Source organism: Poromitra crassiceps (genome assembly GCF_964638095.1).
Source record: "Poromitra crassiceps genome assembly, chromosome: 8".
Lineage (NCBI taxonomy): Eukaryota > Metazoa > Chordata > Actinopteri > Beryciformes > Melamphaidae > Poromitra > Poromitra crassiceps.
In genome coordinates this window covers 8,950,734-8,965,022 of record NC_139629.1, presented here as the reverse complement: position 1 = coordinate 8,965,022, position 14,289 = coordinate 8,950,734, and the positions used below count along the sequence as shown (strand labels likewise).

General features: G+C 43.6%; 1 protein-coding gene across 2 annotated transcripts in view; it reads right to left on the bottom strand.

Annotated features, from left to right (window-relative positions):
* Positions 1-3,491: 3,491 nt before the first annotated feature.
* Positions 3,492-14,289, bottom strand: part of lrch1 (leucine-rich repeats and calponin homology (CH) domain containing 1) — a 121,747-nt gene continuing 110,949 nt past the window's right edge. For both annotated transcript variants that reach the window (XM_083642109.1, XM_083642110.1), the window contains exon 19: positions 3,492-4,551. In XM_083642109.1, coding sequence (XP_083498235.1) covers positions 4,438-4,551 — 114 coding nt within the window. In that variant the 3' untranslated portion in view covers positions 3,492-4,437. The remainder of the gene's footprint in view (positions 4,552-14,289) is intronic.

The following is a 14,289-nucleotide window of genomic DNA, read 5'->3' as shown; positions in this document are numbered from 1 at the left end:
CATGCAGTGTTGAAATAGGTGAACATTCATAGGTGAACATGAATTTAAATGATATACAGGTTATTGTGGCAGTCAGAACTGGATTATTCAGCATTTGATTTTAAAGCCTGGTGATGTGAGTTCATATAGAACGTGAGGAAACAGACAAATAAGCTACTCTCCAAAAACAAAACCGACCTGCACAAACCAGCTTCAAGTTATGAGACTTGTCACTTCTCATCAAAAATCTAAAATATAGTCACAATTCAAACAATGATAGGTAAAATCCTTGTGATAAACTACAGTAATCATATGTACACAGACAGGCTATACATTTAAATAAATCATTTAGTTCTCTCACAAGAGGTGGTAGAAAATGTTTGTTTTGGCAACTGTTAAATCCATCCAGTGAAAACCTCATTGCGACTGCTGACTCTTTAGCTTAAGCTTTGGATAGCAAGCTGCATCATACTGTATGTAGAGAGAAAAAGCTCAGAGTGTCAGACACTGTGGGTCTCTATGGCATTAAGAGAAGCAGGACAACGAACGAACACACACACACACCTGCATGAATAGTCCAGGCGTTTTACACCAACATTTGGGTCAACGTCTCACTAATCGCAACAGAAGCAAACTCAATAGAATTTGTCTCCTCAATATGTTCTGGTGGAAGTCCCAAGAAATCCTACTAGGGGAAAGTTTTGAAAATCACCTAAATATACCAAAATGCCCTTTTAGCCTTTTTACAATGGACGTCTATGGCAGGACTGTTCAAACCATGGTCACTTTGAACTCTTTTATACTTTAAGCTAGAGACTCCATTCAAACTTTAGAAAGGTCAACATTTGTGAGACATTGAACCAAATTTTTACTGGACCAGAAGTTTGGTTTTTAAAGGGGGGCAATAAGTAGGATTTTTACTGTCCCACAGCAAAACGTGACTGATCTAAGATTTGTTCATGAATACCAATCAATACCATGACTCAGATGCTGAAGAGTTCTGACAGTCAAAACTCGCCTTCTCTGCACCCTGGAGTCTCAGTACAGTCATAGTTAGCTACGACAGCTAAAAAGCTGAATTCTCAAACAAAGCACATGACCAATTTGATTATCATGGTGATCTACCTCTGCATTTGCTCTTCACGAGATGTTTCTGATACAATTCTGCTCTGCTGACTTGCTAACTCTATCATGAAGATGTGACTTTGTGTTTGTCACTTACAGGCCACTGGAGCTTATATCAATGTTGTTTCACTTCCTAGTTGACTGTGAAGGTCGATAATGACCATACATGATGACTTAATGCCCCAAGGTGGCTGCTCAGCATCACCACAAAATTCAAAAGGCCAACCGTCGCCTCCCCTTTTAACAGGACCCAACTTTACACACACACACACACAATACTGTTGACGTAGCAGGCTATGGAATGAAGCATTAACAGTGTAGTAAACCCACAGCGACCCTGAGTCACGCATGTGCACACACACACACACACACACACACACACACACACCTTGTGTAGCCACACACCTCTGTCTCAAATGACGGTCTGGAGGAATTTAAACCCAGTAGTTGGTTAGAAAAGGGGCGGAGACTCTGAGCTGTCACCATTCAGATTTCACTGGGTGGAGCTATGGGCAGTGGGCGGGGCTATGGGAGGAGCACTGCTGCTCACTTGTTCGTAGGAACAATTGGAAATTGCACAGTTAGCTAGCTAGCAAAACAAAATTGGTGTGATACTGCGTGGAGTTTGATTTTTTTTAGTCAGTTGTTTCTGGAAAGCCACTGAAATGACTTTGCAGTAAGACAGATCCGAGCGTTCTGGTGTAGTTTAGCTAGCTAGCGATAATGTTGCCACAGCAACAGCCTGTTTAAAGCTCGAGAATCTAATTTCAAACCCAGAGCCAATCAGAGCGGCCTGTGCAGTGAAGTCTTGCTATCCCACAGGTTATGAGGATTTCTCCAGACCTCTGAGCCGTGTGGCTACACCAGATCACACACTCACTCACAACATCCTCTCCATCCTAAAACAAATGACAAAAATTAAAAACACAACTCCAATATTTATCAAGTGCCTCACAGTATAGAAAGCAAGCATATTTGCATTTAAAATATGGTCAAAGGTCAGTGAAGTAATGACGCCCCCTCTGGGTTTATTGCTCCAATCAGTTGATAGCTTGTTAGTCAAGAATTTTAATTTAAATGATTGGTTTTAACAACAAATTATTTCGGTCTCTTTTTATCACAACAGTATATACAATATAGATCGATCTCAGAAAAATACCAGATATTCAAATATTTGACCACATCCTTCTGTTATTGGTCAACTAAGAATTGATTTAGTATGGGGTGGGGGGCTGAAGCACTCTTCCTTATGATGCTGCATGAACACAGAAGTCTTCTTTAAATGAGCCAGATCTACTGGCCAGATTTTTACTGGTTTGCCAAGGAACATCTCTTGTTTGAGTCGTTCATAATGTTTTTACTGGTTTGACAAGGAAAATCTCTTGTTTGAGTCATTCATCATGTTCTCCCCAGCTGGTGCTGGTGTCAAACCAACAACCTTCAGTTCACAAACCTGCCTTTTGACCAGAGGGTTGTCGGTATGAATGCCGATGATGTAACCTGCCCTTCCTCAACAACTACAACAAATATTGTAGGCAAATAATCAAAAAAAGAAAAAAGAAGGATCAGCTTTTCTTGACCAGTATAAATCTGAGAGGCTCGTTAAATATGGATTAGTGTCCCCGCTGTGATCGATAAACACTGACACAAACCTAGTGTAGGGACATGCAAAGAGCGCCACAAAAAGCCATGGTAAAACATTATAAAATATACAGAATTATACCTAAAATATATTAGAGAAAAATATTTTTGGGATATTTCTTTTTGAATGTATACAACAACCCCAAAACACCTATCTTGGCTTATCATTATATCATAAATACCTGTATGTTTAAATAAGAAATGTAGTCAAAAGTTGTCTCCCACTACTTTAAGACGATAGCATTTTGGTAGTGTTCTCCTCTTCAGAGTGCTGAGAGCAGTAAATGGCATTTATAAGTTATAATAACACACATTTATAGTGTTATTAAGAAGTTAGAAGTTATAATAACACACATTTATAGTGTTATTAACACGAGTGGAAGTCAAATACTCACACAGTCCAGTAACACTACCTGAAACCTGGGTAGAGAGAAACCTGATACCTGGTGAGAGGCTTCCTTTCTGAAATCATCTATATTTGTGCTCAAGTGTGCATGGAGTGGAAGACTGGCAGAGAGAGTGTGATGGAGTGGAAGACTGGCAGAGAGAGTGTGATGGAGTGGAAGACTTGCAGAGAGAATGTGATGGAGTGGAAGACTTGCAGAGAGAGTGTGATGGAGTGGAAGACTTGCAGAGAGAGTGTGATGGAGTGGAAGACTTGCAGAGAGAGTGTGATGGAGTGGAAGACTTGCAGAGAGAGTGTGATGGAGTGGAAGACTGGCAGAGAGAGTGTGATGGAGTGGAAGACTTGCAGAGAGAGTGTGATGGAGTGGAAGACTTGCAGAGAGAGTGTGATGGAGTGGAAGACTTGCAGAGAGAGTGTGATGGAGTGGAAGACTTGCAGAGAGAGTGTGATGGAGTGGAAGACTTGCAGAGAGAGTGTGATGGAGTGGAAGACTGGCAGAGAGAGTGTGATGGAGTGGAAGACTGGCAGAGTTTGCACGTTCAGGACAATCCTGCAGCTCCTCCTGTGCCAAGATAAAAGTCCAGTGGACAGTTTGTTCAGATTTAACACTGGAAAAGAGAAGCCAGTCAACTGACTGCTGCTTTGAATTTTAGAATTCAATCTCGTTTCAAAATGCCCCTTTATCCCTTTTCTGCGGCAACAAGCAATATTTTGTCAAAGTCACACAACAGTAGGTGGAATTGTGTTTACGCCCTTCAGCAGTTTGTTGGCCTTTCTAGTGTTAAGGAGAGGGAAGAGGAGCACGTTCACTGCGCTTTTTCCTCATTTACCCCCAAGAATCTACAGATAACACATGGTCCATGATGGGAAATCACTGCAACCTGCCAAAGATTCATAGATTTTGGCTTTCACAATTCTAGCAGCCAGTTTGGAGTCTGGAGGCTCTGTTCTATTTCTCAAATCTGCCTGACTGGTAAAATAGTGAATCTTAATTATGCATAATCCACACTGTGACAAAGCAGTGAATCTGATGCCCTGCTAACGAGGAAGAGGCCATCATCCTTCTTCATCCAGCCTCAGGCCCCTCTGATGGACAAGTCATGAAATCCACTTCAAATGGGTTTAGTTCAATCGCTCCATTTTGCATCCCTCGTTAAATTTAAAGCACTCCCTTACTAGGAAGGATGCAAAATGGCCCTGGAGGCGTGACAGCAGAAGGAAACATCTGGAGTCAGGTTTGTGAGTGAGAGTTGTTTGCTCCGTCTCTCTCCCCTCCTCTCCTCTCCTCACGTGAACAGCGCCTGCTTGGTGCAGGTCTCGTCCAACAGGGCCTGCACCGTGATGCTCACCTTCACCATCCCCTTCTCCTCCAGGATGTGGTGCGGAAGACACAGCTTGTCCTGGGAAAACGGAGCCGGGAGGAGGGAGAGAGAGGCCCACAGAGTGGAGGGGGAGATGGGAACAGGGAGAGGGGATGGAGGAGGAGGGAGGGAGCGCAGGACCAGAAGAGGCAGATGAGGAGAGAAGCGCAGCACAGGACTTTAGGCAACATTTCTTATTGTGTGGTGTAACTTGGTCTGAGTGTGTATGTCTGCATGCTTGCCTGTGTACAGTATGTGAATACCTCAGACGTCACATCGCAACAACACTGTGAAAGAGCAAACAAGGTCCCTAAACTGCATTTATTACCTCAGTCTGTCACACTGTCAAATATCATACACAAGTCATAAAAATCCCCCCCCCCCCCCCACCCACCGACACGCAAAATCCATCCACGTCAGCACTGAAAGAGTTAAAGAAAACAAAACAATATGCTGAATTTGTGCAGATAATGTGCCAGCAAATCCGACGGCAATTGAGTGTAATATTTGTGCTTAATGCACAGAATTTGAATGACTAAATCATGAAGTCCGTAGTCACAGAAAATAGTGTTGATGCTGTTAAATCAGCACGACAGAGTCAACGTCTTGAACATTGGCGTCCCATGCATAATCTACACAAGGCAATTGTTATTTCCATACACATAATCAAAATGAGTCAAATTAAATACCAAAGAAAATTACACTTGCACAGTTGCACGACGGGGAGTTTGCAATTTTGTTGTAAAATCTTTTTATGCAATGACAATAAAAATACTACTACTACCGTAATTTCCGTACTATAAGCCGCACCGGAGTATAAGCCGCAGCAGCAAAATTGCCTGTTTGTTACATAGATAAGCCGCACCGGACTATAAGCCGCGGGTGTTTTAATGTTTTTTTTTTTTTTTTTTTTTTTTTAATGTTTAATTACCATATGTAAGGGTTCGTGCACAGAGGGGATTGTCGGGAAAGAGATGGCTGTTTGAGGAAGCTCCCATTTATTAACATTTCAACAAAACAACATAACACAACACCACCTGTGTTTTTTTTTACAGTGCACACAGTGTCCGCGGTGTGGTGAAAAGAGGGCAAGAGAGGAAATTAAAACAGAAGTGGATTTATAGTTAGAAAGAGTGCTAAAGAAGAGAGAATTCCGTTTTTTATTTTTATTTTTTCTGAAAAAATCCATAGATAAGCCGCACCGTTATATAAGCCGCAGGGGCCAAAAAATGGGGAAAAAGCCGCGGCTTATAGTCCGGAATTTACGGTACTTGAAGAATTTCTGTGGATTTTCCTGCAGACCGGTGGCAGGCAGGTGTTAGTTACGTGCAGTGGGCGTGGCAAGTGTTGACTTTCCTCAACGTTTTAAATCCCATTCAGCATTACAGAGAGAGCAGTGCTACTGTAATCGCCTATGTATCAAACCCTCAAAGATAAATGGCTTAAGAAGACTAATAACCTTATACAATATCATTCATCTAGTGTCTAATAGCCCTTCAATGTTCTCCAGTCACTTTGCATATCAAGATACAGTATAGTTGGCTGTTGTGAAATAAAATAAGTAATTTGTAGCCAGTATCGTCCACATCTGGGCGCTTGAAGAGGAGAACTTATGAAAACCAAAATAAATACACAAACTCCACATTTTTCTGCAGTTTCAAAACATCACAGCACTCAAACACAATACTTTTGTAAGTTTAAAATATGATTAAAACAAATGAATACTCTAAATTACTTCTAATAACCTGAAACAATTCAAATAATCAAACTAATGAAATATGGCTTGCATTTTCTCCCTACCACATCAAAGTACCACATTAAAAGTTAAAACTAGTTAAAAGGTGTATTATGTTCCATTCCATTTGTATTGGGAACTAGGGATAGCCCAGTTGAGTGACGTCGCACCCGAGTTCACTGCGTTCCATTAAAAACATTCGGGAAACCAGCCAGGTTAGCTCTAGCTAGGCTAGTAGCCATTGTTAGCTATAACAGTTGATAACAACACATTTCGCGGTATTTTGCGCATAATGTAGCAAATAAACAATATTTACTACAACTGACACTACTGTTGAAGCGCAGACCTGCCATCTTGTATTTTGAGATCAGGGCTGGTGAGGCTCCCCCGGGATCGGGGCTCTCGTGCGCTCGTGACCTTTGAACCGTGAGATTTCTACTTCCGAGTACAAATGGAACAGGGCATCACTGTATGTGTTGGGCGGGAGGTGGAATGATGAACAAATCCACTCAGGATGGAAGCATGCTTGATCAGTCACTGTGGTCTTGGGTAACTGTAGTTACTTTCAACAACAACAACCACAACCTTTTAAATGGAATCATACTGTATTTGTATATGATGCAGATGAAGCTTATTAAACTGTATTGTGATATTTCTGGAATGAACAGAAATAACTGAGACGATCCTTCATTCTGGGTCATGTTAGCTTCCCTGAACACCAACTTTGTAGTGTGTGTGTTAAAGGAACATGGCAATTTTGGGAGATTTGCCATATTTGCCATATTCTCGATCATAAGACGAGAAGATGGATGCCCTTCTCTTCCCTGTGCGTGCAGTAGAAAAGTCATTACGCGCCCTCCTGCTAGTTAGCTTAGCACAAAATGACTGGTAGTCTGCGGTATTGGGCTAGCCTACCCCCATTATGTCACCAAATACACATTCGAATGTACTCTTATGTACATGTTGTGACTCGTGCATTCACCACATTACGAAATAATAACATTAAATTACGAGCCATTGTAATGTACGAAGCAAATACATACTGGAAGTACTTTCCTGAAGAAAAAAGGGAAACTCCGGCTATGTATTTCTGTAGATGTCTGTGCTGTTGTGAACTGAGCATTTTACTGCTGATACATCCAATAGATTTTCTGTTTAGCTAGCTTACTAGCTTTAGCATCTTAAAGTGGAGCTGAAATGCCCTATAACACAGTATGTGACTCCTTATCGTGACGTATTTCGAGTGAAACAGGCTAGAGAGGCGGGAGATAGCGTGTGGAGGAGTTTGATTTGACTGTTGAAAGTAGGCATGTCTGGGATGAGGGAGAAGAAGCAGGATTCCCAAGCAGGCAACATGGCTGCCTACATGGGCAGACTTGCTAATGCCTGCTAGCCCATAAATGGTAATATACTTAGCCAATAAGTATGCAACATGAAAAATAAAACAAACAGTAATGTCTTCATTTGATGTAGATGCAAAGGACATGTAATTGGCTCGTTAACTCTCGGCTAGGAGGAGGCTGTCCACCCGAGGGAAACGCCAGACGGTTCTCTGCTGTGGGGCTGGGTGCAGTGAACCAGCCAGTGAGCACGCAGTCTGTATTTACATGATATTGTGTTTGTAACATAGTTATTGAAAGGTGACCGGTAGCTTTCAGATTTGTCGGGTAAGATACATTATTTAGCGGACTGCTTTCTCCCTCTGCTGCGAGGCAGTTGCCTGGGTCCACTCGACTGCTCGTCTCGCATTCATCAATAAGATTGATTGACAGCTGTCGAATCGAAAAAAGAAAAAAAAATCTGCCGATGTTATTTTTTATTTTTGCTCCAACTGAAATGTTTTATGGTCACTCACGATTCAGTAGGTCACGGGTTGGCTTGGTTCCAGCCTTAAAACTCATTATACAAGGACTTATGTCTATGGAGAAAATTAATGGGAAACTCACTTCCGCCGCAAAAGATGTCACGTGACTGTTCAGCTCTATGAGCAGGGATGTGATCTAAAATAGTGAAAGTGTCATCTTTCATTTTCCAGCCCGACTGTAACATTAACTTTCAGTATATTTGTTGGCTAGCTAGCTAGCTAACAGTTTGTTCAGGTTAACTGAGCTGACTCTTCGTCTACAGCTCACAGTGTTTTGTAGAGTAGAGACAGTTGACTGTGTCACAGTAGCCTACATTTGGAAACAAATCCACCTCATCACACTGTTCACTTTGACTGAGAACATTACTGAATGGATCTACAGAAGCTGACTCAGCTGCTCTCGCTTTCTACTGTAGCTGCTTGTTAGAGATTTCGAGTTTTTTTTCATGCAGCCAGATCTTCGATCGCCAAACGTGCTTGCTAGTAGATTCGTGATGCAATGTTTGGAGAGGAGTTACACATGTGCATGTACAAGGGACACAGCGCCATGTTGTCTTGACAAAAGTTGTTCAATAATACACTTTGTAAATGGAAAAGGTTGGTGGTGACAACCAAAGCAAAACCAACGTTATCATCTCCTCCATGCCAACAGCTGGTGGCCCTATGCTAGGATATACAGTATGTTTTGGAGGATAATTTGAACGCCCTGCTACCAAATTTGCTTTGTTTTTGTCAGGGAAGAGGCAGTAATGTCACTGTGCTCATCCAACATGGTGGTATCTCTCGCATAGCCATTGGCAACCATTTTATAAAACATTCCCTGACAGGCGTCAGCAGATTGAAGATGAGAGTTTTGTTGATCTGTGATTCAGGACCACAGACAGTTTTCCATGGGTCTGACGGTGAGCAAGAGAAGAATTCAACCCTACACTTTTTCAGCCCAGGACCCAAATGTGATATGGTCCTCTAAATAAAGCACCTGTGTCCTGGGCAGAGAAAGTCTCCCTGCTGTGCGACCTGCTGATGAGACGCCAGTGAGTGGATGACTTCAAGTCACCTACTGCTGCTCCGTGTAGGTCCAGGTCCCCCGCACACGTTCTGTGTCTTTTTATTGCAAAAACACAACACTTCTATGAGTGGGCGTTTTCCCTGACTGGAGGCGAGAAGAGTGAATCCAACAGGGAGGCAGATAGTAGAGGAGGACAGGCGAGGGAGAGGCTGCGAGAGGAGAGGGGCGTTGGCTCATGCAAATGCTGCAATCATGTCATATAGAGACAGTCGGCATGTGTGGGAACGCCCACAAAATGTCATGCGGCTGGCGCGCGAGTGGGGTAAAACCGCCGATATATGTCAATGGGCTGACTCACCAAAGGACGGTGCTGCGGCTCTACACTACAGGTGTGGGGATTATAGAGCACAAGACGTCTATTCAGATGTGCGTTTACTGCGGTGGTTAAATCCCCGATCGTGTCTGCCTGGGCTGGGCTAGCAGCTAAATTCTAACTTTGCCGAATGGATAGAACGGGGGATTTACCCCACCCTGACCACGCCCCCAGCCAGGCTGAGCCAGCTAACCCAGCCTCTATGACGAGACATCGCCTCAACCTATCGGACAGAAGGTACAGTACAGTACAGTACATTGCAGTACAGTACAGTTCATTGCAGTACAGTACAGTACAGTACATAGGAGCTTCCGGCTTCTAAACAGTGTTCACTTTGGTTTTAAAGTACTAGGAAACTCTGGGTTTTGGCGATTTCTCTTACTTTGTGAATGTCGACATCACCAACAAGGAAATACCTGAAGTCAAGTGTAGGGAATGATGTACAGTATTTCTCATAAAATTATCCATATGAATGATTTCCTTCACATAAGTCATGTTGTGATCACAACTCTTAGAACACTATAGCAAGACACAACTGCTTTTGTTCGTGATGTTTGTTAATGATTAGAAGAAACGAAATCGAAAACTACTAATCATGAAAGCTAGAAATACAATCATGGTTTTCTGTTGTTTCGCCAGGTTGTTTCGTGACATGAATGCAGCATAAGTGCAGAATAGGCAGGAGGAGACTGCAGAAAGGGGGCGGGGCTGGCGGGTGATTGACAGGACGCTGTTGCTTCAGTTACGTCATCTCGCTCCAGCTGTAGGCCACGAACAGCAGAAGTAGGCAGAAGACGTGCAACAGGCTTGAGCAAATCAGGTCCCAGATTTGCCAGGATGGAGGCGGGGTTTGAGTGGTGGCAGTGACCAATGAGGGAGCCTCTGATGCCCCGGAGCCGGGGCTCGCTCCTCCCCGCTTGCTGTCTGTGCGCGGCGTTTCCAAGGCGACCAGCGCTTGAACCGAGGTGCGCACCGGCCGCAGGCGGCACTGGATGATGTCATACGCCGAACAGAGAGAAGACTGGCGCCCCCATGAGAGAGGGAAGGGGGGAACGAGGGAGGGAGGGAAGGAAGGAGGAGAGAAGGAAAGAAAAGGGGAAAGAGGGGAAATATTTACCAAGAAAGGATGACCAGGAGGGACAGCAAAGCAGAGGGAGGAGAGGAAGAGGACGGTGGGAGATGAGTCGAAGAGAGCGATGAAGTCAAGGGGAGAAAGAGGAAAAGACGACAAGAGACAACAGGCGGAACAAAATAATGAGGAGAGAAGAAGAGTATTAGAGCAAGAGAGGAAGTGTGTCATGGCAGAACCAGAGAAGAAGGGAACAGAGGTAAACAAACCAGGAAACCAAAAAGCACAGATGGAATTCAAGATGATCCAGAAGAGATTGAGAAACAAAAAAAAGTGACAAAAAATAAGAAGTAAATTTCAAATAAATGGAAAAAATGGAATTGGAGGGAAGATGAAAGGAAGAACACCAACGAAGCAGTGGAGGAGAGAGACGTGGTGCGATCCAGCCGGAGGAAAAAAAAAAGGAGAAAAAGAGAAGACAGGAGGTTAACCAATGGGCACAGAGGTCCAGGGTCACAGACAGTGTCCACGTGAGCGGGAGGCGGGGTGGGTTACCATGGCAACCAGCAGGGATGCTTACCAAGAGGATGGAGAGAGACCCACTCTTTCAATATGCTTCTTCTTAGAAGTCACCATACATTTATTACCTCTACTTTATCTCAACTTGACCTCAATTCACCTCCTCACAACCAAAACAACAACAAAAAATGTGTTTGTTTGTTTGTTTTTGGGCCCACTCAATATGGGATCTCGTGATTCATCTCGTAGCTGAATCGCTTGCTTTCTCCAAATGTCAATAGAAAAATTAATTGTGAAATTCACTTCCTAGGTTCCATGCAGGAACCCGGAAGAGGGCGTGACTAACCGGCGCTTTTACGGGTGACATTACATATACAGTCAATGCAAAAAAACACGGGAGCAAACGTCGTTTCACCTCGGGCGGCGCAAATGATGCGGTGCGAGTAATAAGATATTCGCCTCAGCTGCCCGTTCCCTCAAGGTAAAAGTTTCCAACTTTGGCAAATAATTCACGCAGCCAAACTCGAGCATGTGAAGCTTTTTTTTGCCTTTGTCGTGTGAACACACCGTTAGCCACTCTATTACGCTACACAGGGAGCTGAACATTGACCCTGTCGTGGCTGCCTCTCTCTCTCTCTCTCTCTCAGGAAGCAGCCCATGCTGAGGTGTGAAGGGAGTAGAGCAGTGGCTGATGGGAGTGCCAGTGCAGTCAGCCGGGCTGGTAGCTATTCGGAAGTTGTTAGCACCTTAGCTTGCAGAGGTTGTTAGCACGTTAGCTTGCTGTTAGCACGTTAACTCGCAGAAGCTTTGCCATTCCAGTACACGTAGAGAAGCAGAACAGGATGCAGCTGGTTAGTTAGCAACGCACAGACAGACTCAGAGCAGCAACCAGCAGCGATGGAGTCCAAGTTCACTGGGATAAAGTTGATCAACATAGTTACTCTAACATAGTGATGTCACATCAGACCAAGGGCCACCGTGAAGACACCGTTCTTATCCTTGATTATTTCAAGCTACAGGTAGATTTGTGATGTTTGATGTAAGTGTCATGTAAAGTCCTGTGACTGCAATTGTCGTGCATTTACATTTTTTTTTTAAATGTTCTGTCCCCTATCGAACAAATAAACAAATTGAATTGAATTGAATTAAAGGTAAGGTACACTTAAATCACTAAAATCTACTAATGTAAATTGAAAAAAATACACAAAAATTTAATTAAACATCAGATTTAAAGTACCAAGCCAATGACAATATATCTTTGTGATTTTAAATAAACTACAATGTAACACTGTAAAAAACATTGTAAACAAACAAACAAACAAACAGAAACTTTAGTGTAAAATCTGTCCATATAAAGTACGGAAGTTACAAAGAAACCTCAAACTATGACAGTAACTGTGTGTGTGTGTGTGCGTGTGTGTGTGAGTAAGTGAGTGAGTGAGTGAGTGAGTGAGTGAGTGAGAGAGAGAGAGAGAGAGAGAGAGAGAGGGAGCTGTGGGAGCTACTAAATCTAACCATGTCACCATAATACCCAGAGTGCCTTGCGCCACCGAAGAAAGCCGAGCTGGGGGGAGGGGGAGGGGGAGGGGGAGGGGGGGTCTTTCCCCGCACGGGTCTGCAGGTGCAGACTCGTGGCGACCCCCGACTGCTTGTCTTTCTTCAGTGGCGCAAGGCACTCTGGGTATTATGGTGGCATGGTTAGATTTAGTAGCTCCCGAGCTTCTGTACTGCGTGGAGTCTGAGTGGATAAACACATCCAGTGGAACGTGTAGCGCTGTGTTCTCCGAACCTTGTCTGGTCTGAACAGAGAGGCGGAGCCGCTTCACCGTGGCCTGCACTGACTCACCATGCTCTGATTATACATCTACTGTAAACATTACGACTGCTGATTTATCATACGCTATTTAAAACTGTGCTGAGGTGGATCTCTCTGTAACAGGCAGAAAAACAAACTCTACATATCAGACTGATATCTACACACACACACACACACACACACACACACACACACACACACACACACACACACACGCACACACAAAATAAACCAATTTGGCAGCTCAGTCGGCTCCCTTTCAGACTAAAGGTGCCGGATTACAATGCACAGGTCAAAGTTCAGAGGTCGCATCATGTGGCATGGAGGAAGCTCAAAGCCAGAGGCAGCGATGATGACAGCGATGACGCATCAGAGTTGAATGCTATAACATAATGACTGCTGTTTGGGGGGGGGGGGGGGGGGGGGGGCGGGGGCAGAGGGATGGAAGCTAAGTGGATTGGTTCTGGGATGAGTCTGGAGGGGTCCAGGTCTTAAACTGGAGCAGGACTCTTGAAAATAACTTGTTGTGCTGACTTATAAATGGTACACTGCCGTGGTTCTCAACCTGAAACCCTCCCAGGCGGTCACATGATGATTTTTTATTTATTTTTATTTTTTTATTTCTAATATGCACATTTCTGAGCATCATTTGGCATCATACAGGTATGTGAGTAGATTGTTTTTTTGTTTTGGGGAGTCACAGGCCAAAACTGTTGAGAACCTCTGATGTGGAAAATATTCAATCTCCAGCACTCATCCCAGCTCCAGTGCTTTGCTGTTGTTAGCTCTCACTGCTAATTGACATACTAGTGAACATCACTAGTGTCCTGCAAAAACCTCTCACTTCAGCTTGTATCTCACCATAGTGGAATGTTCTCCTTGAACCTTGGACCATGACAGACGACTGACCACAAGAAGTTCAACTAAATGTTCATCAAAGTGCTGAAAGGCCGACGTTTGGGAGACAGAAGGTTTGTTTTTGGAAGACACTGATGCTGTTTGCTCTGAACTGGGGGCGGTTTCAGCCAGCAGACTAGTGACTGGGAGGTTGCCAGTTCAGACTGGGAGGTTGCCAGTTCAAATCGCTACTTGAAGAATCTCCCTCAATAATTAAAGAGTAAAAACAAACAAACTGTAAAGATCAGAGTAAAGACCAGGGGCTGGTTGCACAAAGTACCTTAAATTAAGATTTTCCTTAGAGTCCGAGTTAAGGTGTCCATAAAATAGAATCGGCTGCACAAAACACCCTTAGATCTTGTGCTTATGTTTTCTTTAAAATGTTTAACCTTAAGGAGAAGATTTAAGGGTGTTTTGTGCAACCGATTTTATTTTATGGACACCTTAATCCGGGCCCAGATTCCTTGTATTTACTCCTAATCTAAGAAGGGGATT